This window comes from Pan troglodytes, chromosome 10 (assembly GCF_028858775.2).
Source record: "Pan troglodytes isolate AG18354 chromosome 10, NHGRI_mPanTro3-v2.0_pri, whole genome shotgun sequence".
NCBI classification, from domain to species: Eukaryota; Metazoa; Chordata; class Mammalia; order Primates; family Hominidae; genus Pan; species Pan troglodytes.
In genome coordinates this window covers 54403319-54426639 of record NC_072408.2, presented here as the reverse complement: position 1 = coordinate 54426639, position 23321 = coordinate 54403319, and the positions used below count along the sequence as shown (strand labels likewise).

At 37.5% G+C, this 23321-nt stretch overlaps 1 protein-coding gene across 2 annotated transcripts in view; it reads left to right on the top strand.

Moving 5' to 3' along the window:
* PDZRN4 (PDZ domain containing ring finger 4) overlaps positions 1-23321 on the top strand; it is a 385248-nt gene that overhangs the window by 226595 nt on the left and 135332 nt on the right. Inside the window, exon 1 of one of the 2 annotated variants that reach the window (XM_001167906.7) lies at positions 21591-21894. The exons of the other annotated variant lie outside the window; for it this stretch is intronic. Coding sequence (XP_001167906.6) covers positions 21826-21894 — 69 coding nt within the window. The 5' untranslated portion in view covers positions 21591-21825. Of the gene's footprint in view, positions 1-21590; positions 21895-23321 lie in introns of those variants that run through there. 2 annotated transcript variants of the gene reach the window in all.

Genomic DNA, 23321 nt, shown 5'->3' with positions numbered 1-23321 from the left:
GTGTAAATTGAAAAAGAGGATTTGAATTAAAATGTGAGCAAGTGTACAAAATTTATGTTCATATTTGTTCCTTTCTCTGTAGACATACATCCACTGTAGTTTAAAGTGTGGTAAGTAAATTTTTATTTTAGAGGTAACATTTTTCTTCTGTTGTAAATAAGAGAATCTTTTTCCTCTTTCTGAAAACAAAAAAAATGGCGAAAGAAGGACTTTCTTTCTGATTAAAAACATTTGGTTTTGGCCAAGCGCAGTGGCTCACGCCTGTAATCCCAGCACTTTGGAAGGCTGAGGCCGGTGGATCACCTGAGGTCAGGAGTTTGAGACCAGCCTGGCCAACATGGTGAAACCCTGTCTCTACTAAAAATACAAAAAAAAATTAGCCAGCTGTGGTGGCAATCACCTGTAATCCTATTCAGGAGGCTACTCGGGAGGCTGAGGCAGGAGAATAGCTTGAACCCAGGAGGCGGAGGTTGCAGTGAGCAGAGATCGCACCAATGCACTCCAGCCTGGGCAACAACAGCGAAACTCCATCTAAAGAAAAAAAGAAAATGGTCTTTTACTTTTCTCGACATTTATTTTTATATACAGCTAGAAATTTGGACAGATTTAGCCACAGGCGGTGGCTACAAGGAATGAATTGGTTTTCTTCCCTGGGTAGATGTTCTAGTTTTGTTCAAGTTGGTTCTGAAGTATGTGTAGGATTCCGTCTATTCTTAGATACTGCAGCAGGGTACTCCAGCTGAGTCCAAATATGTGTAAACTTTCCCCAGAACACTACCTTAATACTCCTTACTTAAAATCATCGTATGCCTTTATGTTTAAATTTAGTGATAAAAGCATCTAAAGAATAGGTTCTTAAAGAAACTGGAATTTGACTTTCTGTATGATAGCCTTATTTTATGTTTGTAATACAACTAAAGAGGTAACCTCTGTTTATGGCTTTTAGATTTGGAATGTTCAGAAGAATTCCATAGCTTGGTCAGTTATGATTTCCTGATATTCTTACTTGGAAAGGAAATTGCCATATTTCCTCAAATCTAAAGAAACACATATTTAGATATTTTTAACATTTTTGGAAATGTTTTTTAAAAGGCTTGTAATTCATACATGTCTTTAATGTCATAGTGTTTCCTTTCCTCTCTTTCACCAAGCTGATATTAAATTGCCAGATGTTTTACAGGCAATGCCATCTTTGGCCAGAGAAAATTTGATAAGTGCCATTGCTAGCACAAACTGAATAGCATCACCTAATTTCAAGGAGGACAATTGTCAAAATCATTGACAATGCTAATAGTTTAGGAGATTTATATATGATGATGTTCTTCCTTAATTTAGCCACTATTTTAGTTTCACATTTCTCATTCAGTCATCCATCAGTACTTACTGAATTTCTGTTGTGTACCAGGCAGTATTCAAGATGCCAGGAACACAAAGATGATGCTTGTACTCCAAGATGTTGCAATACAGCAGGCCACTAAGGATGCAATGTCAGAACTCCTATTATAGCAATAATTACAAAGTAGTGAGAAAGTATAGAGAGGAGGCACTTGATTCTGCCTCAGAAAGAAGAGAAAAGCTCACAGAACTGGTAAAGTTTGCATTCTCAGATAGGTGATGGTATTAAAGGTAGAGGAAATAATATGACCAGAAATGCATGAGAATGTTGTAGAATGGCAAGACTATACAGTGTATGTTGGTTAAATAGAGAGAATTGAACTGTAAGGGGGAAGACACATTGTGTGGGTCTCAAGATTTCACCACACTTTCATATATATATAGACAAACAGTCTAACATGTTAACTCCCTTGATAGCCATGTAACACAAACTCCAATTCATTGTCTTATTGTTTATCCTTGCAACAAATAATCGTCTTTGCCTTACATATGCAACATACCACTTGTGTAATTACAGGTTTGTATATTTTTATAAAAATACTGAACATTAAATGCAAAGTAGAATTTATGCAGTTCTAATAGGATTATTTTTCCTGCTTCTATGAGCATCTTTCTGCAGCAGATTATCATTTATTTGAATTTATAACTGACATTGACAAACAACAAAAGTATATTGATGTTGCATGTATTCACTTTTTAAAAATACTAACATGCTTTAAAATCTAAATTGAAAAACTTGGAAACATTGTTTTCATTCTACGGAACATTAGTTGAAAGTAGAGTGTCATCCTAAATGAATCATTGTTATCAATTCTGCTGGTGCATTATCTGAAAATCATAACTGGAAGAAATGTATTGTGATATACATTTTCAAACACTAACAAAGGCATTCCAGTTTACATCAAAACAAAGAAGTAATAGGAGGTAGTACCTACAGATACCAACCTTAAAAATGGCCCTAAAATAGTTTTATTCCTAGTTTAAAAAGAAAATCTGAACTTAAAAAAAATGTGTGATCATGTTTTATGCAAATCTAAAAGCAAGCTTCATCTCTCTAAATAGTCATGACTTTGTCCTATTTTAAATGGTTAAATGGGAGAATCTGTGAGAGTCACTACATTTTGCCTGTGGCTACTTTTCTACCCTGAAATTTCAGAGTTTGTTGTTATGTAAAACAAAGCAATTTTCCTGCAGTCCTCCTTGGAGGAGAGCTCTGATGTATGAAGGAAGTGTTGATCTATTGCCATTTCCCTGAGCACATTCAGCAGCAGCCAAGGGAAAAGGGTTTGGCTGGAGAAGAATCGCTGGGTGACCAGTGTAGGGTGTAGGTGTCAGCTGGGGGGTAACTGCTGTCTCAGATCAGCATCTAGCTGACAACCCACAGCCTGAGAACTAGTCAAATGTGACAAATCTCCCCTTGCAATTTGATGGGATGCCCTGCTTGGCTTCTCGTAGCCAGTAGAAGAAAAGCAGATTTCAGATTAAGTCTATGTAACTCCATTCAGAGATAAAGTAGGATTTTCCTGTGCTAATTTGTATTATTTTCCACAGGAAATGAGAGTGAAAGAGAAATCCTTTGTTAAATGGACTTTAGCAATAACCCTGTATTAGGAGCCTTTCTTTTCTCCTGGGCTTCTTGTCTTGAATACCTGTTTCATATCTGGTGTTTTGGTTTTATGCCTGTTTAAAAAGTAGGATGGCTTCTGCGAGAGTCACCATAAAGCTGGTTGGACAACAAAGTCCTTGCTGCCAAATCATGTGCTGTAATCCTGTTAAGTACCTGTACAATAGTGTAACAGCTGGTGCAGGCTGCAGTTGGTGTGTTAGTGTCCTATGTTGAGACTTGGGATCCATGCAGACAATGAGCTGGGTCGGCTTAGAACAGACCCAAGTACCCCTCAGACAGCTGGTCCAGTAACTATACACTAGCCAATCTTGGGAGAGAGACTCATCAAATAACATTAATTTTCTTCTCTACCAGACAGTAAGGTAACCAAAGCCAGGTTGGTTGTGGTGCCTTGGGATTTTTACCTAATGATCTTCTGGAAAGCAGATGCATTGGCAGGGATTGTAAGCTTCTGAAAACCCAACTAGTATTACAGAGTAAACCTTTCTCACCATGGGGGTTTTACAGGAGTGGGGTACATTAGTGTTAGATCATTTTAAAGCATTTTGCTGACTACTGCAGAATTAATGGCATTTTTATGGCTCTCGGTTAATGACTGTCAAGAAATAAGAGTCTATATCGGTTCAAATTGTAATTTTAAATCAAACTAGCCAGCTGTCAGATGCATGCAGCACATGCAGACTCCTTATTGGTAATATTTGGTGCTTCCCTTACATCCATCAGGCTATAAGATCATTGCTTGGAACTGCAATTGTTTTGCATATGCTTGATGTAAATTTTATCACAACAAAAGCAAAGCAGGTTGTCACTTCTAAGAGGCAGTTTCCATGTCCTTGAAGGAAACATGATTTTCTTCAGCATTAGAGTAACTGAAATTTTTGCTATTTATTGAGTACTTGATTTATTTATTTTTTGTTTTAATTTAAGCTTAAGAAAACTATAACCTCACTTCCTGCATTACTGAGTGCAAGGACATCTGAAGTGAGTTCATTCAAATCTCTGTTCTTCTCACACTGCTAAATTGTCCATATCTTTAGTCAGAATTGTCTTCTGCCTAAGAAAATAAAATCTTCCTTCAATCAGTACCTAAATATTGCTTTTACTGTGCCTTTCCTCCTATCCACTCTCACCTTTTCTAGATTTGTACTCTGTCTCCCTTCAGCATCTTCAGCCTCTTCTTTCTTGAACTCATTCCTATTAGAAAAGAAGCAAACCAATCCTTCCTTTGATCCTACTGTCTCCTGGAATTATCACATTAGCTCTGTCTTCTTGCCATTACAAACTTCTTGAAAGACTGGTTTTTGTCTGCTGCCTCCACCTCATTATTTGTCCCATTCCTCATTCAACTCAGTACAGCCCCCTCTGCCTTACTCTTAAGTAGCTCTCTCAAACATGACTGATACGTTCCAATCAATAAACCCACCTCTCCCTACATAGCTCCCCTGCCTGGTCTTCTCAGTCTCTCTTGACCCTACTGACAATTCCCTCTGTTTGAAATTATATTTCTGCAGATTTGCAACTCCCTTAACTCTTGTCTTTATTCTCTTGACCCTTCATCTTTTGATTTATTTTAAAATCTAGGGATATCCAAAAGCTCAGTTCTTGACCCTTTTTTTCTTCTATCTTTTTCTTTGAATGCCCAACTCCCTGCCTCAGTTTTAAATACGTATTAGTGATCTTCACATCCATATTATTATCTTTGACATCTCTATTCAAAATTTCAACTCCATGAAGAACATCTTTGTTCTGAGAAGCACCTCAATCTCATCATACTCAACTCATATCTGTTTATATTCGCTATTCACGGTACGTCTTCCTCCTGACTTCATTATTTTTATTAATGTTGTAGCCTTTAACCCAGACACTCAGTCTTGCAAATGCACTCGCCATTGATTTCCTCCTATCACTTGCCAATCATTTGGCAAAACCTCTTATTCCCACCTCTGTAGCATTTCTCTCATTTATTGCATATACCTCTTTTCAATTCCCTGTTCAAGACTGTTTACACACTATTGTAAAACATCATTACTTTTTATAATTCCTAATGTTATTAGACTACTATTTGTTTCTTTTTTTTCTTTTGAGACAGAATCTTGCTTTGTCACCCAGGAGTGCAATGGCATGATCTCAGCTCACTGCAACCTCTGTCTCCCAGGTTCAAGTGATTCTCCTGCCTCAACCTCCTGAGTAGCCGGGATTAGCCACCACCACTCCCGGTTGATTTTTGTATTTTAAGTAGAGATGGGGATTCACCATGTTGGACAGGCTGGTCTCAAACTCCTGACCTCAGATGATCCACCTGCCTTGGCCTCCCAAAATGCTGGGATTACAGGCATGAGCCACCGTGCCCAGCCTATTTGTATCTTTTTGTTTAGGACCCTTGGAATGATAAAATAAATGTTGGCACTCTCTTACATGGAAACCTTTAGTAGCTCTTCATTACCCACTACAGAAAGAACAAATACAGACCCTCAAAACTGTTCACCTAATAGTCAGTTTGATCTCTCCTGAGGGATTCCACACTTTGCACCAGACTAAATTAAGTGTCACCCCTTTAATGTTCCCATTATTTCTTAAGTATGTAACTTGTTTCTTCACTATTTCTTCTACTAACAATTTTTCTTTCTCAGCCCCTCCATTTCTGTCTGCTAAATATATCCCATCTTATTATATTTTTCTGAAAAATACTAAAGTATTACCAACAATAAAATACATGTACATGTATAATATGTTTATAAGTAAACAATATATAAAATAGATCTCTTGACAAGCTAATATCCCGCAGTGATTAGTATGCTGGAGCTCTACTGATAATTCTGTTTTGACGATTTATTTATTTAATTATTTAAGATGAGCAGAGTACCCACATGTATCAATAAATACTTGTTGAATAAGTAGATGAATTTAATGGATTGTTTTTAATTAGAGTCTCTTGGCTCATTATCTTGGTATTTCTTGAGGCTGACAGAGTTATCAATTTTGCTTTCATTTGTAATTTTATTCTCACTGATTTGTACACCATATCATATGCTATACCTAGGGAAATAGTTAAATGAATTTATGATTAAAGCAGAAAAAGAAGTCAATGCACACATAACTTATCTTCATATTGCTAACTAATATTAGAAGAGAGTAGTGTGTATCTGTTCATTATATGGCAGAAATTGTGGAATATATCCTCAGTCAAATGAGCTGTGTGTCACAGGTACTGATCAGATTATCTGGCGCCCTTCAGTGAATTTGTGTTGGTTATCATTATTATAGTAAAACTCCACTAGAAATGGATATGTCCATTTTCACACTGCTATAAAGATACTCCCTGAGACTGGGTAATTTATGAAGGAACAAGGTTTAATTGACTCACAGTTCCACATGTCTGGGGAGGCCTCAGGAGACTTACAATCACATTGGAAGGTGAAGGGGAAGCAAGGACCTTCTTCACATGGTGACAGGAGAGAGAGAGAGTGGATGAGGGGGAATGTGCCACACTTTTAAACCTTCAGCTCCCCTAAGAACTCACTTACTGTCAGAACAGCATGGGGGAAATGGCCCCCATGATCCAATCACCTTCCACCAGATCCCTCCCTCGACATGTGGGGATTGTAATTCAAGACCAGATTTGGGTGGGGACACAGAGCCAAACCATATCAAAAACCATTACTAATGTCCCAAATTTCATAAATATATACATACACATTAATAATATGTGTGTGTGTGTACACACATATGCGCACACAATGGAAATTTCTTTTGTCAATATGGCATTTATCCAAGACACTTGCAAAATGATTAGCCAAACTTCTATCCTCCAGTATCTTCCTTCCTTTTACATATGCTGATTCTGGTTTTACATGGCTCTTACCTTCTGATATGCTCTGTTCAGCAACTCCTCTTTGTTAGTTAAAAATTGGCAACACAGACTCAACTGTGGTTTTTATTTCTTGAGTGTTGATTTTTTGTACTCCTCAGGAGTAATTTAAGTTAGATAAATCTTTTTTTATTTGCTGAAACTTTTTTTTTATTATACTTTAAGTTCTGGGGCACATGTGCAGAACATGCAGGTTTGTTACGTGGGTATAGACATGCCATGGTGGTTTGCTGCACCCGTCAACCTGTCATCTACATTAGGTATTTCTCCTAATGCTATCCCTCCCCTAGTCCCCCATCCCCTGACAGGCCCCAGTGTGTGATGTTCCCCTCCCTGTGTCAATGTATTCTCATTGTTCAACTCCCACTGATGAGTGAGAACATGAGGTGTTTGGTTTTCGGTTCTTGCATTAGTTTTCTGAGAATGATGGTTTCCAGCTCCATCCATGTCCCCGCAAAGGCGCATTAACTCATCCTTTTTTATGGCTGCATATATCTTTAACCTTCATTCTACTAGGACAGTTTTCCTAAAATTTTGCTGCATCTCTGAAATCCCATACCTTTAAACTTTTATGCATCACATTGTCCTATAACAGGCATACTGCCATAAAAATGTTGCCCAACTTCTGGTGTTAATTCCATATTCCTGAGTCTTTCCCCAAAACAGAAGTTTTCTGTTTATTTTGCCATTGGACTCCTACTCCCACTGGTTAAAAAGTTGATGTGAATTTGCCATTATGATTTTGAACAGTTAGTGATTGTAATCTTTCCAAATCATTCAGAAAGTGATAAGGCTATGGCGAGCTGGGGTAAGAAAAGATAGTTAATATATGGGGATCAGTCATTTCAGGTAATCAGTCCTATCAGCAGCACCATGAGGAAGAAGCTATAAACTCCATCTCACAAATGGAGAAACAGACTCAGAGTTAAACATGGTCTTGTAGTTCACGTTGTAGGGTTGGAATTTAAGCCCATGACTGTTGTATTCCAAAGCTCATATGGCTCCATTACTCTTGCCATGTTGGGAAGTTCCTCATGTTTTGGAAATGCCTGTTCTCTAAAAATTAATAAATGCCGTCCATTCTATGTCTGGTTTCCTGCAAGCCCTACTCTGCTTTGTGAAAAAATATTTATTGCTTGATAAGGAATTAGCTTAAACTACTTATGCAATATTTGTTTGCTATGCAGTTGCAATCTTAAGCCAGTTAAAATGCAAACTTCCTCTGAGAGTTCATATTTCTGAAACGGACAGTGATTTTGCTTCAAGGGATCTTTAGCTCTATATGACACACCATGTATATACTTAGTTTGATTATATAAAGCTTTCCTTATGTTGGATTTGTTCTCCCTTCGTTCCAAACAAATATTGCATATGTATGATTAAACACATGATCTGATGAAAATTTGGATGGTGTGTAGAGAAACTTAACAATTTTTATACTGACATTACTGAATAATCATTCAATCATGCTAGATAACGTTGCTATATGTCTTTACACAAAGTTGGTTGCTAGAAGCAATTACGACCTGTTACTTGGTTCAATGGATTGGATTTTTTCATGCTAACTATAATTTAAATATGTTTGCTTAATACATGAAGTCAGAAGTGTTTACTTTGAGTCTTAGTCATGCTAAGCTATGCTGGGGCAACTAACAGTCTTCAAATACTTAGTAGTTTCATGAAGAAAAGGTGAATTTTTCCTTTATAAAGGGTTATGTGCAAGTCAGGAAGCTCCTCTGAGTGACTTTTCTCCAGATAGTGAGTCAGGGATCTATTTCCACTATGTGACTTTGTTACATTGGTGGCTTATGCTTACAAGCCTGGAGTGAGTGGAGAGCAGCAGATGTAAGAGGCCAGGCCTGACGATGCTCTTGCACTTCTGCCCATAACTAGTTGACCACAGCTTGTCATATCACCCCACTTAGATACATAGACATTTGCAAACATTGTCTTCTGGGGCTGGGAAAAGAAAATAGGTCAGTTGATATACCACAAAGACTCTGACACAATTAGGAAGATGGCATGGATCGAAACAACATTCACAACATATGATTAAAAAACAAAATACTTTCAGTAACAGGCTTTTTAATAGATTAAAAGAGAAAAATAAAACGATCAATTTTAAATAAATTATTATACCAGGCAATGCAAATGATTCCATTGATTTGTTTTTAAAACTTAAAACATTATGTTGGTACATGAACACACACACTCAAACAAAATTAAAAATGAAAGACCTAAAAATAAAGTTAACTTTCTAACACGAGTGAGGAAACAAGCTGGTAGGAAGGTAACCTAGAAGCTGGGCATTATCTGGTATGGAAGGTGGAAGTATAGCCAAGGAGTAGGAGGAAAGCTCAGCCCTTCCTACACACTGGGGCAGAGAAAATTCAAATATATTGGCCCAGGAAAGAATCCAATGTTCCAGGAACAACTGGACAATTTTTTCTTACAAGTAATGTTCTGTTACATGCCAGATAGTGTTCCTGTACAGAATTTCCACACCAATGCATAAAGGAGAGGTCTTCAAATATAATTGTGTTTTTCTCCAAGCATCTATGAGAATAAGACACCAAATCTAAGGACTACTGTCTCCTGTGCTATAAAATAAAGCCAGAAAAAAAATATGTCCACATTCACACTTGAGTCAGAGGATTCACTTTTCATTCAACTTAAGCAAACAACTAGAAAGCATTTCATCAGGAGTTATGCAAATACTGTGTAGTTGATCTAATTCAGTCAATAGCAATTGCGGATTTTTAATGGGTCTTCTTTAACCTACTAAAGCCTATCAAAATATAGTGGGTTCAGTATTAATGAGATGATTTCCCATAATGTACAACTTATCAAGCAAAAATATAAATCCATCCACTCTTCTAAAATATGTGATTTCTCTTTTGATTTCCAGTATCTCTAGACACCAAGTTCAACCTGTCTGGAATTTAGTTGCTTACGGTTGAAATCTGTTTCATGAGGAGCAGAAAGTAGTGATGATAAAGCACTTAGGGCATTTGAGATGGAAATTGCAGTTTCAGGTTAGAATTCCTAAAATTGTTTTTGTTTTTAAATCCATCAATGTATAATGCTTCTTAGTTAAGCTGAGGTGGACCCTGAAATCTAATAACTAAATCCACTGGGAAAGGACCAGACATATCCAAGACAGATCCTGTTACCCAGTAAACAGCATTTAATTCTCTTTGCCTGTCACCAACAGCTGGGCCAATTGCTGTCCCACCAGTAGATAGGTTCGGTGGGGGCTTCTTTATGCCCAACCCATAACTGATCCTAGAAGCTAAATCCCAGCCTGTCCCACAGGTCTAGTAAGAATTTACTCACCTTTACATCCCATAGGTAGGACATGTCTGGTAAACTACACAAGGAAACAATGACTGATTCAAGACCACCTCTACCACTGACTCTTCTTCATTCATGGCATGCAGGACCAAAGATGCTATGCTAAATGAAGTGGGTCCTCATGGGAAGAGTATATCTTATTGAAAAAGACATGATCTCAGAATCAAACCTATTTGTATTTAAATGCCAGCTTCTCCATTCAATTAACAGTGTGACTTTGATCAAATTGCACAATATTTTGAACCTGAGTTTTTAAATGTGAAAATGCACATCTTAATAGAATTTTTTTGAGATGTAAAAAACTTTAGATAAAATAGGTGTTTCTTAAATGTTAGTTTCCTTTTCAAATTAGTAACAGATCCAGTAATCTTCATAATCACAAAAGTTAGCATATCAGAAATTATAATGATGTGAGGCATTCAAGAATTTGTCTAGTTTAATACCTTACATGTAGACTTAGAAGGGAGGAATGGATGCACATAAATGAGTTTTCTGTGGGATGCGTAAAAATGCATATTCCCAGGCCCATCTCAGATTTGCTATGAATAACTCAGAAGCCCTAGGAATTGAGCTTGTGCACTTGCAACTTGAAAAAGCTTCCCAGCTGATTCCTACACACACCCCTAGTTAAGTGCTATGGATCTAGAAGCCAGCATAAAGTATGGTGAATAGGAAGTTCTCAGCAAACATTTGCAGAACTTGGATGGTCCATGTCTTAGCCCAGTTTCTACCTCCCGTAACCATATGGCTGTTTTCTGCTTCTCCCTGGCTGCCAGTCACTATGACACCAACCATTTTTATCTTAAAGGAATTTAACTGCTCCTGGAGAAAAATTGATGCTCCAAAGTATCCATCTAGACATTTGCCAAAATATAGACAAAGGAATAATATGGCTGCCTGTTTTTTGGAATATTTTCACAATGCTAGAATTTAGACACTTTGGCAAGGCTATATTATAAGCTATAACATATTAACTAATATTTATTGAACACGTACATGCAGCAGGCACTGGGTAAAGTTCATGTTCATAAGACCCCTTTGTGGTAGGTACTATGAATATCCCTATTTCATAGTGAGGAACTGAGGCATTTCAGCACGCCTCAATGTGTAACTTGTTCAACTTCATACAAGTTTTTTAGAGTGAGGCTCAAATATGCTTCTAGATTACTTCAAAGTCTAACAAGCATCCGAATACATGCTCATTCTGATGATAATGTGTCCTGGGCCAGAATGTGTAATGCAATTAAACATTCTATATTATCAGTTTCACAGAAATTAATGGATATTAACATGCCGATTTTTTAGTGCTAATGTTTTAGACAACCATATGAGGACCATTTTCATGATGGAAAAAAGTGGGAATTGAATGATTTAGGTCTGAAAATGCAGGGAACACAACAGAGAAGAGATTTTCTAGGATCCCGAAGGTTGAGAAAACTTCAGGTCCTGACCACCTGGCGCAGGCCTGTAATCCTAGCAATTTGGAAGGCTGGTGGGCAGATTACCTGAGGTCAGGAGTTCCAGACCCACCTGGTCAACATGGTGAAACCCTGTCTCTACTAAAAATACAAAAATTAGTTGGGCATAGTGGCAGGTGCTTGTAATCCCAGCTACTTAGGAGGCTGAGGCAGGAGAATCGGTTGAACCCGGGAGGCAGAGGTTGTGGTGAGCCAAGATTACGCCATTGCACTTCAGCCTGGGCAATAGAGTGAGACTCCATCTCAAAAAAACAACAACAAAAACAAAACAAAACTCGTCTCTTTACTTCCTATCCCACTACCTGCCTACTTTTTTTGATTTATCTGTACTTGGTTATATATATGCATGCATATAAGCAGGCAGGGAATAAAGCAGACAGGAAAGCACATTCCAGGCTCTAGAATATCTAAGAAGGATGATCTAGTTACTCCCTATTATACAACCGTGTGTTAATTTCCTGTGTTGACCCTGTTATTTTCTGGAAATGTTATATAACCATAGCTTGTGTTTACTTATGCTTTCTTCTCACAATAACGTTTGCTCCATGAGATCTGGGACCTTTATATACCTTGACTACCATTATAATGACTGAATATTTGAGCAGAATCCAATGTTGAGAGAGGAATGAACATGTATTGCAGTACCAGATAGAATTGTCCACACTCTAAAAAAAGAGAGAAATATACCAAAAAGACAGAGTCATGTTAGCAGAGTTGTAACCTTCGCTCTTAAAGCAGAAATTTCTGTTTTGTGTTCTCTTTTGTGTACATGCACGTGTGTGTGCACGTGTATATGTATGTGTGTATGATAGCAAGAGTGAGCAAGAGTGAGAGGAGTTGCGACCAGGGAATCAGGGGCAAGATGGGCTTACAAATGTGTGTGTGTACGCAGAGAAGAGCAAGAAATCAACAACTTGCTCCTCACACCATTAGAAACTCCAGATGCTCATGAGCGAATGCAGGACCTGGCTGAGAGAAGATGATATCCTGAATCTAGGAAAGTGGCATAGGAGAGGATGAAATGAAGGAAGGAGAGACTGCACAGTTCAGATTGACAGGGCCTTGTCACTAGATGTAGGGAGAGGGAAGAGCCAAGGCAATGCTCAAACCTCAAACTTGAGTGCCTGAGAATAGTCAGGCCATTCTGTGATATGGAGAACGTGTGGAGAAGCAGTTATGGGGGAAAAGAACCATGAGTTAAGTTTTGCTAGGTAGAATTTAATATGTTTTTAATAGTCCCAATGGAAACGTCAGTGGTCAATGAATTGATGGGTCTGAAATTAAGAGGGAAATTAAGTCTGGAGATATATATTTAGAGTCATCGGTAAATCTCTACCTTTACTTTTCTTAAAACCTCCAAATTTACCTGCCTTAAGTAGCTGTTGATTATTCCTTAAAACAGAGATGTAAAATGACTGCCCTAATATCAGCCCATATATTGCCTACCATAATAACTACCAAGAAGGAAAAATATTCTACAGTTATCCGTACATATTCAATGCAGCAGTACCCAATCACCAGTGGAGTGGAGTAAGGTTATGAAATTGCTTAGGTTTTATTCAATCTGTTTTATGTAGCCATGCTTGAGGACACAACAGGGAACCTGGAAGTTAATTTTAGACTACGATTCCAGTCCTCGGGGAAATCCTTACATCTCAGTGTGCTGTGAGCATCACCAGAATTCCTTCTTCTGGCCCTCTAGGAATTTGTCATAATGATGACTGTCTCTGAGTGACAGGCAATGGAAAGTACTGGTTAAGTAGTAGATGCAGATTGTTTGGGTTTGAATCCTGGCTCCCTCATTTACTACTGACGTGACCTATTTACTGCCCATGCAGAGAGGATATATTAAGAGTGTACATCTCAGAGTGTTAATGTGGGAATTAAATACAATTAATACCATATAGTGCTGGAACAATGGCATACAAAATGTACTAAATAAGTGTTAGCTCTTATTTTTTAAAATGTCTACGTATTATCACTGCTGTACTTACACTACTATTCAATAAATACTGGTTGAATGAAAGTTTGTACTGAGCTTTACTAGACCACTTTTGCAGAACTAAAAATAGTGATAGTAGCATTCAGTGGAAACCCTACATAATACCTGTGATGTTGCTGAATGGTGTGACATTATCCAAACATGGTACCTTGGCCTCTATATGATCAAATAAATAAAGCCAACTTTATACGGGGCTAGATTAGTAGTCGTGACTAGACCAAAAGAAATGTCACTGGACTCCCTGTTTTATGATTGCAAGAAATCTTGCTTCAGATGCCATTATTGGTTTCTAGTACACTTATGTCTGCCTTATTCACACATTGTGCATTAAAAGAAACAAATAGGCCAGGCACGGTGGCTCACGCCTGTAATCCCAGCACTTTGGGAGGCCAAGGTGGGTGGATCATGAGGTCAAGAGATCGAGACCATCCTGGCCAACATGGTGAAATCCCTGTCTCTACTAAAAATACAAAAATTAGCTGGGTGTGGTGGCATGTGCCTGTAATCCCAGTTACTTGGGAGGCTTAGGCAGGAGAATTACTTGAACCCAGGAGGCAGAGGTTGCAGTGAGCCAAGATTGTGCCACTGCACTCCAGCCTGGTGACAGAGCGAGACTCCATCTAAAAAAAAAAAAAAGAAAGAAAGAAATAGAATATGAGAATTATTATTCTGTATGTATTACATTCTTTATATAGAAAAGAAATAGAGGGGTGTGTGTGTGTACATGCATCACATTTACACAATGAGTACTTCTGTGCAACTATTTCTGTTATATAAAGAACTAGGAAACAAAAAGCCTTCTAGCAGTTGTTGCACAGTGTACAATGGCAAACAAGGTGGACAGAAGTATAAAATTTCAAACAATGTAATAGAGATTTAACATAACAAAAATTGTAAAGATAAATCATGTATTAGTCTGTTCTCACATTGCTATAAAGAAATACCTGAGACTGGGTAGTTTATGAAGAAAAGAGGTTTAATTGGCTCACAGTTGTGCAGGCTGTACAGGAAGCATAGAGGCTTCTGCTTCTGTGGAGGCTGCAGGGAACTTTCAATCATGACTGAAAGCAAAGGGGGAAAGAGGCATCTCACATGGTGAGAGCAGGAGCAAGATGGGAGTGGTGCTACGGACTTTTAAACAACCAGATCTTGTGAGGACCCTCTCAGGAGAACAGTACCAAGGGGATGGTGGTAAACCATTCATGAAGTTGGTAAACCATGATCTAATCACCTCGCACTAGGCCCCACCTCCAACACTGGGAATTACAATTTGACATGAGATTTGGGTGGGGACGCAGATCCAAACCATATCAACTTGGAAATTGAAAATGAAAGTCATCATTATCATTATACTTAGTCCTGTGATTACTAATGGCCAACAAGTATTGTGCACATACGTACTCTGTGCCAGGTATACTTGACACAAATTATCATCACAGCAAGTTCATCTCTTGCAATAACTGTATAGTAGGTGCTATTATTATCCCTGTTTTAGAGATGAGAAACCAAGAAACAGAGAAGATTGAAAAAACACTAATGATTTGCCCCACATTACATCAATAGAGATCAGGGAAACTGAGACTTGACCCAGGGCACACTGACTCCAGAAACCATGCTTAACCAGCACGCCAATAGGACAGAATACTTCATAGTTCATGAATCTTCCTCAGGTCTGTTACCTTATTTCGTCTTCACAGTCAGCCTGTAGGGTAAGTGTTATCTCAGAGCATGTAAGTTGTACAAGCCCACACAGGTGACAGTGACAAGGCTCAGATGAGAAGCCTAGTCTTCTTCTTTGAAATCTTATGCTCTTTCTTTCCATTGGAGTCTAGTCTAATAATGTTTGTGACAACTCTTAGGAGTTCATAAGTTGGTGAGGCACTCTTCATTCTGCAAGCAATAACTAAATGCAAATTGAAGATGTTCAACTAGTGAACACAGTGAGGAAAGGATGCTTGCTTACACATTGATCTGTTGAGCTATAACCAAGGAGGGGATGACACATGGGAACTATTAGCAGAAGCATCTTTCTAAATTCATGATGTTAGTTAATGTTGCATAGTGCTGTTAAAAATAAAACTAGATTAGAATCAAAAGGCAAAGTTATAGGTTTTCCAGCATTAGAAATCTCAACATCTAATGATTTCTGTATTAATAAAGGACAATATCTGACATCTTTACCTCAGAGATAGAGTGAAAATTAGATGATATACAACTACAAAAATCTGGCATTCATATACTACCAGACATATGATAAGCACACAGTAAATATTTGTGAAATAAATAAGTGAATAATTTGCTGATATGTAGAGCAGAACATGAATTTAAATGTACAGATAGTGTATACACATAAATACACAACTGACAAAGCACATTTGAATCGTACAGTATTCATTTATATACCTGTCACTGATGTTTTTCTTTCATAGACTTTCAAATTTATGTTTATGGATTTGAATCAAACTAAAAATGGTTTATGTTCATGGCCTTTCAGTCTTTTAACTTAATATTCTTGAATATTAAGAATATTCTTTAATATTCTTGAAGCAATCCTATGGGGGAAAATGTCATATAGCAATTAGTCATTGCTAGTGTGTGTTACAAACATAAATTTATGTCACTTTGCCCAACTCAGGTATGCTGTCATTTCCCAGTTACACTCATTAATTCAATATATGTTTATTAAAGGCACAGAATGTGAAAGGTACAATTCTATGAGTTTTGGGGGCTCAAAGATCAATTAAATGTTAATGTTGCTCTTACATGTCTTATAGTCCAATAAGAGAGGTAAAGCATGCATCTAAAAATGATGTGAAGGAGAAGTAATTTGTGCCTTCAAATAGGTAGGGATAAAATGCATGAAGAATTCAGAAGTTGAAGAAGTTACTGCTAGCGGATGGGATCAAGGAAGAAGGAGCCTTTAAACTGGACAATTGGGTGGATAGTTCAATTTGTGGGGTTTCCAAAGAATAAGCAGAATGAGGTAACAACTGGAGCACAGGTAGGGAGATGTAGACGTGTATAGAGCAGTTCAGCTTTGCTGGAGCCTGAAAAAAGAATCGTGTATTCAAATGACCGGTTTGTGCAGAACTAAGGAATTCAGGATTTAAAACTTTCAGTGCCAAAACCAACAAAGTCCCAGGCATATGAAGATAAGCTGGTCATCCTAGTGTGTGTTCAGGTACAGCTCCTAATTACTGATTATTGTGGGACATTAGCTGATAAAAGATATTTAGCTGTGACATTCAAAAAATTTCAGCATTTTAATACATAAAGTTTACATCTTTAACCACAAGCCATTCCCCTTATTTTAAGCTACATCTGTCTTTGAAAATTTATTCTCTTTTATTTTCTTAAATTTCAGCACTTTCAGATGCTATCCTCCCTTTCCTCAATCATCAAATAAGACATGTTGGTGTAGCTCTAGCTTCCTCTGCAAGAGAGACAGCTCAGGATGTTACAGATTGAATTCCACCACAGAATTTGTCATTGGAAAACTGAGTTCAGATGTCTGTACTCAGGTTGACCTTCCACAAGTCACAGTCTCTCTGGGCCTCAGGTTCTTTGTCTTTATGATTACATATAAGGTATTTAACTGCAGAAAATGTTAGGCAGCTACGTGTCTACTAATATTCAAAAGCACATAAGTGTCTCCTGAAATGAATGCAGAACTGGGACTAGAAATTTGTAAGCCACATGTCAAGGTAGGTAGCAGGCAGAGTTGGAAGATCTGCATGTGATAGTGGCAAGGGTAAAGAGAGGGTAATCAAGCAGAGTTACGTACGGAACTTCCACACTGGCACAGGAAAAGAACACTGGAGTCATTGCAAAAGGCATAAGCAAGCCATCATCTGAAATTTATGACAGCTGTCACAGGCTCAATGGGATTGGTGATTCAGAATAGGCTCACTTGGATTTTCTATTCCTTTCTTGATAAGGGGCACAATTAGGTACTACATTGGCAGCCAGGGATGAGACATAGGCACAGCCTCTTTTGTAAATTAGTCTTTTTGAAGTCTTATTGTTAAATATAGCAAAAATATAGAAAACACCAATAACAAATGTCAGTTTAATGAATAGTAATGTGACCACCTAGGAAAACTACTGCCCCTATCAGGAGTTAGAACTTGGCTGGCCATGATGAAACTTTCTGGTGTCCCTTCCTAAAGAGTAACCACCATCCTGACTTTTTTGGTAATCATTTTCCTACTTTTATTTAGAATTTTATCAACCAAATGATATGTATATGTGAAAATATAGAGTAATGACTTTTTATTGTTATTAAAATCTTTTTAAATCTATAGACTTCCTCTTCGTCTTCTCTCTCTTTTTCTTTTTATCTCTGAAACTGGAATATGCACCTGTCTATGTAGTGTTGCTCACAGTCTGAATTTAGCTGATTGCATCCCCATGGTTTAGCTTAATATGCTCCTCTGTTCTCTGCATTCGCTGACATTTGCTCACATTTGAAAAGGCTAATTTAAGGGCCGTGTAATTTTTCTGTCTCAGGTGGCACATATTGTACACTTATCTCGTGTGTGTGTGACTGTGTCATACTAGACACCATTCATTCACAGTACTTAGATCCTTGAATGAATTAAGGACTGCTGGCATGACAGTCTATCATTTAATCTTCAATTATTAGTCAGAATAATTCTATAAAGAGAAACTCCCTCTCATCTACTCTTTCGCTACTCAGTAGTACAGTTTATATGGAAAAAGCAAGAAAAATGTTGGATTCCTTCCTTTCACTTGCCAGTTTAGCCTCTTATACGTCAGTCTAGATCTTGACAAATATGTCCTATTTTGAATGCCAATAAATTTGTGTGGAGTAAACTCACACAAATTAAAGGCATTTAAAATAAGTAACTATATCTTGAAATACACACACGACGTATGTTTTACATTTTGATGAGTTTATTTTCTAAGGATACTTGGAAAGATAGTTCTTCATTCCCTACTTATTTTTTATCCCATATTATTATTGCCCAAGACAGATAATATCTGCTCTATTTGCATTTTCAGGGCAATGTTCAAATGAATGCTTTTGTCCCTGTCTACTTCTAATTTTATGCTCCAATGCAAGATTTAGTTATTGGAAAACTTAACCATCATATTCTAATGAAATTTAGAGAACTCTGGAATTATGAATCTCCCTTTTCCAAGTCACTCTTCAGTTCTATAGAAGGAGTCCATTAGAAGCAGAAGGTAGAATCTCTCCAGGGTAAATGGGCCAAGGGCAGCATTTGATACATGATTGGAAAAGCTGCTCTTGCTTCCTGAGATAGAAACACAAGAATAGAGGGATTAGGAATGAATAAAGAAAACAGCCAGGAGGAGCTGCTGAAGGGTGAGCTTCTATTTGAACTTGCTTACTTCCCTAGAATGTTCATTCTTCACTTTTTGATAAATAAGAAAATATTTTTAAAGCTATGATTGTTTCATTGTTCTTTAAATGCAAACTGCATTTACAGAGAAGAAAGCTCCAATAAGAACCAGTTTTGATAATTAAATTTCTTACTTGGCTTTCAAAACCTATCACACAAGAGAGTTTTATCAGTGGAAAAAGCAAACATTTTCATTGATAGAAGGGTGAGCCATCTTTGCCTTACTGCACTCTAATTCCTTGATCTGACTTTTAAAAAAATACAGAGTATGGGCTGGGTGCGTTGGCTCATGACTGTAATCCCAGCACCTTGGGAGGCCGAAGCAGGCAGATCACGAGGTCAGGAGATCGAGACCATCCTGGCTAACATGGTGAAACCCCGTCTCTACTAAAAATACAAAAAATTAGCCAGGCATGGTGGCACACACCTGTAATCCCAGCTACTCAGGAAGCTCAGGCGGAAGAATCGCTTGAACCTGGGAGGCAGAGGTTCCAGTGAGCCAAAATGGTGCCACTGCACTCCACCCTGGGCAACAGAGCAAGACTCTGTCTCAAAAAAATAAAATAAAATAAAATAAAATAAAATACAGAGTATGAACATCTGAGAATCAATAATTCTTCCACAACTCAGCAATTTAGAATCCTTCAAAGAAATAGTCAATGTTTGCTTTGAGGATGTGAACTCTAGCATGAGAATACTTCATGGGAAGTGATATAGAGGTTTAGAGAAGTTAAAACTTTCAGAAGCATCAGACATTTATGTTTTACAGTTGCACCTGAGAAGAAGGAGATTGCTTATGTTTGTGGCCACCATTAATTTTTATAAAGGCCACTTCAAATACCTTTTTGAAAACATTCTTTCCATAGAGGGATCAAGTCCTAAAATTAATATCTCCTACAAGTGGTTTCTAATTTGCTAGAAGTCCTGGAGAACTTTTTTCACACACACTGTTCCCAATTATGATGCCACTTTCATGTATGTCACTCAGCTTGGCTTTCATCCAGGCTGTTAGGTGAAATTAGGCCCAGAAAATCGGATTATTACATCCCAAGGGAAACAACTGATAAGCAGCAGATGATTGTTCATCTCCTTGCTACTTGCTGGTGTTGAGGTGTTGCTAGTTGCAAAGCCAATTTGTTAACAATTAGTGCTCATTAGAATCATTTCCTGTTATCGATTCTAAACATGTGACAAAGCACTTTTAGGAAACTGGACCCCAAAACGTAGCTATTCGTCAGTGATGAGCAATTAAAAATCTCAAGATCCAGTGTAATTCCTAACCAGAGTCATCAGTTTCCAAGTAATTATTTTTGCTTTGGAACCCACCTGCTATCCTGTCCAGTTTAAAGATGTGCTGGAACAAGGACATACTTCTTAATTAGCAGAGGGTGTGGATAAGTCAGTGTGGGAACAAAAGGAATTTTCTTTTATTATCTGCTTTAGCTGTTTGTAGTATATCTTTAAGGGACAAAAACCGCCAGCTTGCAATACAACACATGTATTTGCAAGAGTGTGAAATGAAATGCATTACTTCTGTTATCTAAACATCTAAGCTTAGTTTTTAAGTCTCTGTTCACCTTTGATCATTATGAACTCTAAATATAGAATCATAAATGGAGTCATTGTGCATTACATTCAAGTTTAACTATTGCCAGTATCAGCTTTGTAAAATATTATATATGACTTTAATAAAATTAGCATAAATACTATAAGCATTTGAAATTTTTCTTAGAAAACGCATTGTATTGATCTACTTTTTGAATACAAATCTACATGCGTTATATGCTACAAATATATACTCAATAGATGGGCCTTCATTATCTCATTAAAATATTAATTATCTGTACAAGTATCATCTGCTAATACTTGCTAAATATTCTTTAGAATTAAGAGAATATCCCTTATTTCCTCCTTAGTAAGTAATGGTCTTTACATATGAACTATTCAGTTATTTTTGTAGTATCAGAATTAAAACTGAATGATGCCCCTGCCTTCTCTTCCTTTTCCATGTCACCCCCGAAAATTTCCTTTGCTTCTGTGTTTATTTTATAAATGTAAATAATTATCCCTACTCATTTTCCCCTAGGTTTAATAATGCTAAAAATATTTCTCCTTCTTGTTGCAGAGCATGGATATGTAAACTAAGTATATTTCTGTTTCTGAATTTCTTATTCCCATATTAAAAGCTTATATCAATGGAGAAATTAAGTGTATGTTTTTTTTTAAATGCCCTATATGCAACCCCTCTATCCTTAATAAACAGAGATGGTATTGACACAAGTGAATTTTGTTTAACCACACTACATTTGCTTCTTAATTAGTGAATATTCATCTGTCATCAGCAGCAGCTATGACACCCCTCCCTGCTAACATGTTCTGTCATAAATAATCAATGAGGCACTATTAATATTCATGAGCTGGAATCTGTGTAGTCATGTGCACTGATGCAGAGACGGGGGAGTGTTGCCATGAACTGACTGGAAACTCTGTGTGTGTATCGGTGAGTGCAAGATACTTAGGGAAAGCGAAGAAGAGCATGCTGCTACACACCACTCTGGCTTACGCTTCCAGCTAACAGCGGTTTGTCTGTGTTTCTGGAATGAAGTGACTGATGAAAAACAGTAGTCAAGTCTGGAGGGTGATTCCCTTTCAGTTCACTTGCCTTTCAGTTCTGGGGAAATTAGAAGATTTGCTCTCTCTCTCTGCTTCTTAGAATGGGCTGCAATTTGTGCACTTTTCAGAAAAGAGAGGAACACTACAAACTGCTGTATGAAGTTTCCCAGGTGAGTGCAGGGTCTGATACCAGCAACTAAGAGCCAGGCTTTGTGTTTGTCTGAAAGATGGTAAATGAATTCTGGCTAGCTTTATTTTTTCTTTCAGTACCTTTCAGAATTGAGGGCAGACTTGCTGGTTTGGGGCTTTTAATTTTGGTTTTGGGTGGCAGTTTTCAGCTTCCTTGCCACTCCCCCTTCAGATGACTTCCTGTGGGATTCTTTTTAACATTTTGTGTATCTACTGCCAAGATGTCAGTCACATAACAGGAGTAGCACTGAGATCCATGTCTGTAATATTTTGAGATATCTCTTTCATTTTGGAATACTGTTGACATTTGAAAATCAATTGTATCATTTTCTGCATAAATATTGGGGTTTAATAGGTCTATGATCTCAGTTATTTTCAATAGACAGGAGAAGTTTCCTGCCAAATCTTGTTAGCCATAGGAAATTATTGGATGAATTGAGAATTTGTGCTTTGGTTTAAGAGGAAGACCTAGTAATTTTGTATTACATGAGGAAAAAATATATGCTATGTCCTGGCTGAAACAGGAGATAAAGAAATTCTCTTACCACTTGTTCTTGGATCCTTTTTATAAGGTTTTTGTTTGTTTAGCACTAGAAATTAATTTTGAGAGCTTATTACAACAACTGTAGGTGACCTAGAAAAAAGTGTATAAATTTAGATGTCTCTTTTATGTGTATCTGAGGGCTTTTAGGAATACAAATAAGAAAACTAGATCCTGAGACTTTATAGTTTTAACAGAATTTTCTTAACTTACTGTTTTATTGGGGGAGGTTCCCCTGCGAGTGTATGCTCAAGTTCGAATTTCTTATCTAGCAAAATAAAGTTTATTTCTCCCTTCTTCCAGTTTGTCCCAAAGGTGACACAGTGCTACATTTGTTGTTAGACAAGATTGCTGATGAAAGACGATGCTTGGGATGTTGGTGGCCCATGGCACAGCAGTAGCCAAGTGCCCACTGACTACCGGCTCCCTCAGACTTCCCCCTGACATGATTCATTTCACAGTGGGCTAATTACAAAGTGGATTTGCTACACATGAAACAGCCTCCTCAGTTGCAATGTTAATGCACATTTTCATGGTAATGTGATCAGAGGCTCATTAGCCAGTTTCCAAAATGATCTTCTGCATTAATTAAATATAAAAATGACTGCTTTATCACCATAGAGAGGAAAAAGAAGATTAACATTGTTAATTACACCGGGGCAATACCTTTTGCTTCATTTTTTAATACAAACTTGCAAGGATAGGCTAAAATAATATTCATTTCCTAGATGAGCTCTCATCCACTTTGACTCATGAAAACAGTCTCTAGGTGGAACACTTTCCTTAGTTTGGTTGTTAGAGTTTGAGTTCTAGTATTGTTTCTCTTTGGGTGGTGGAGGAGCAGAGGAGTGGATTCATCAATCTTTT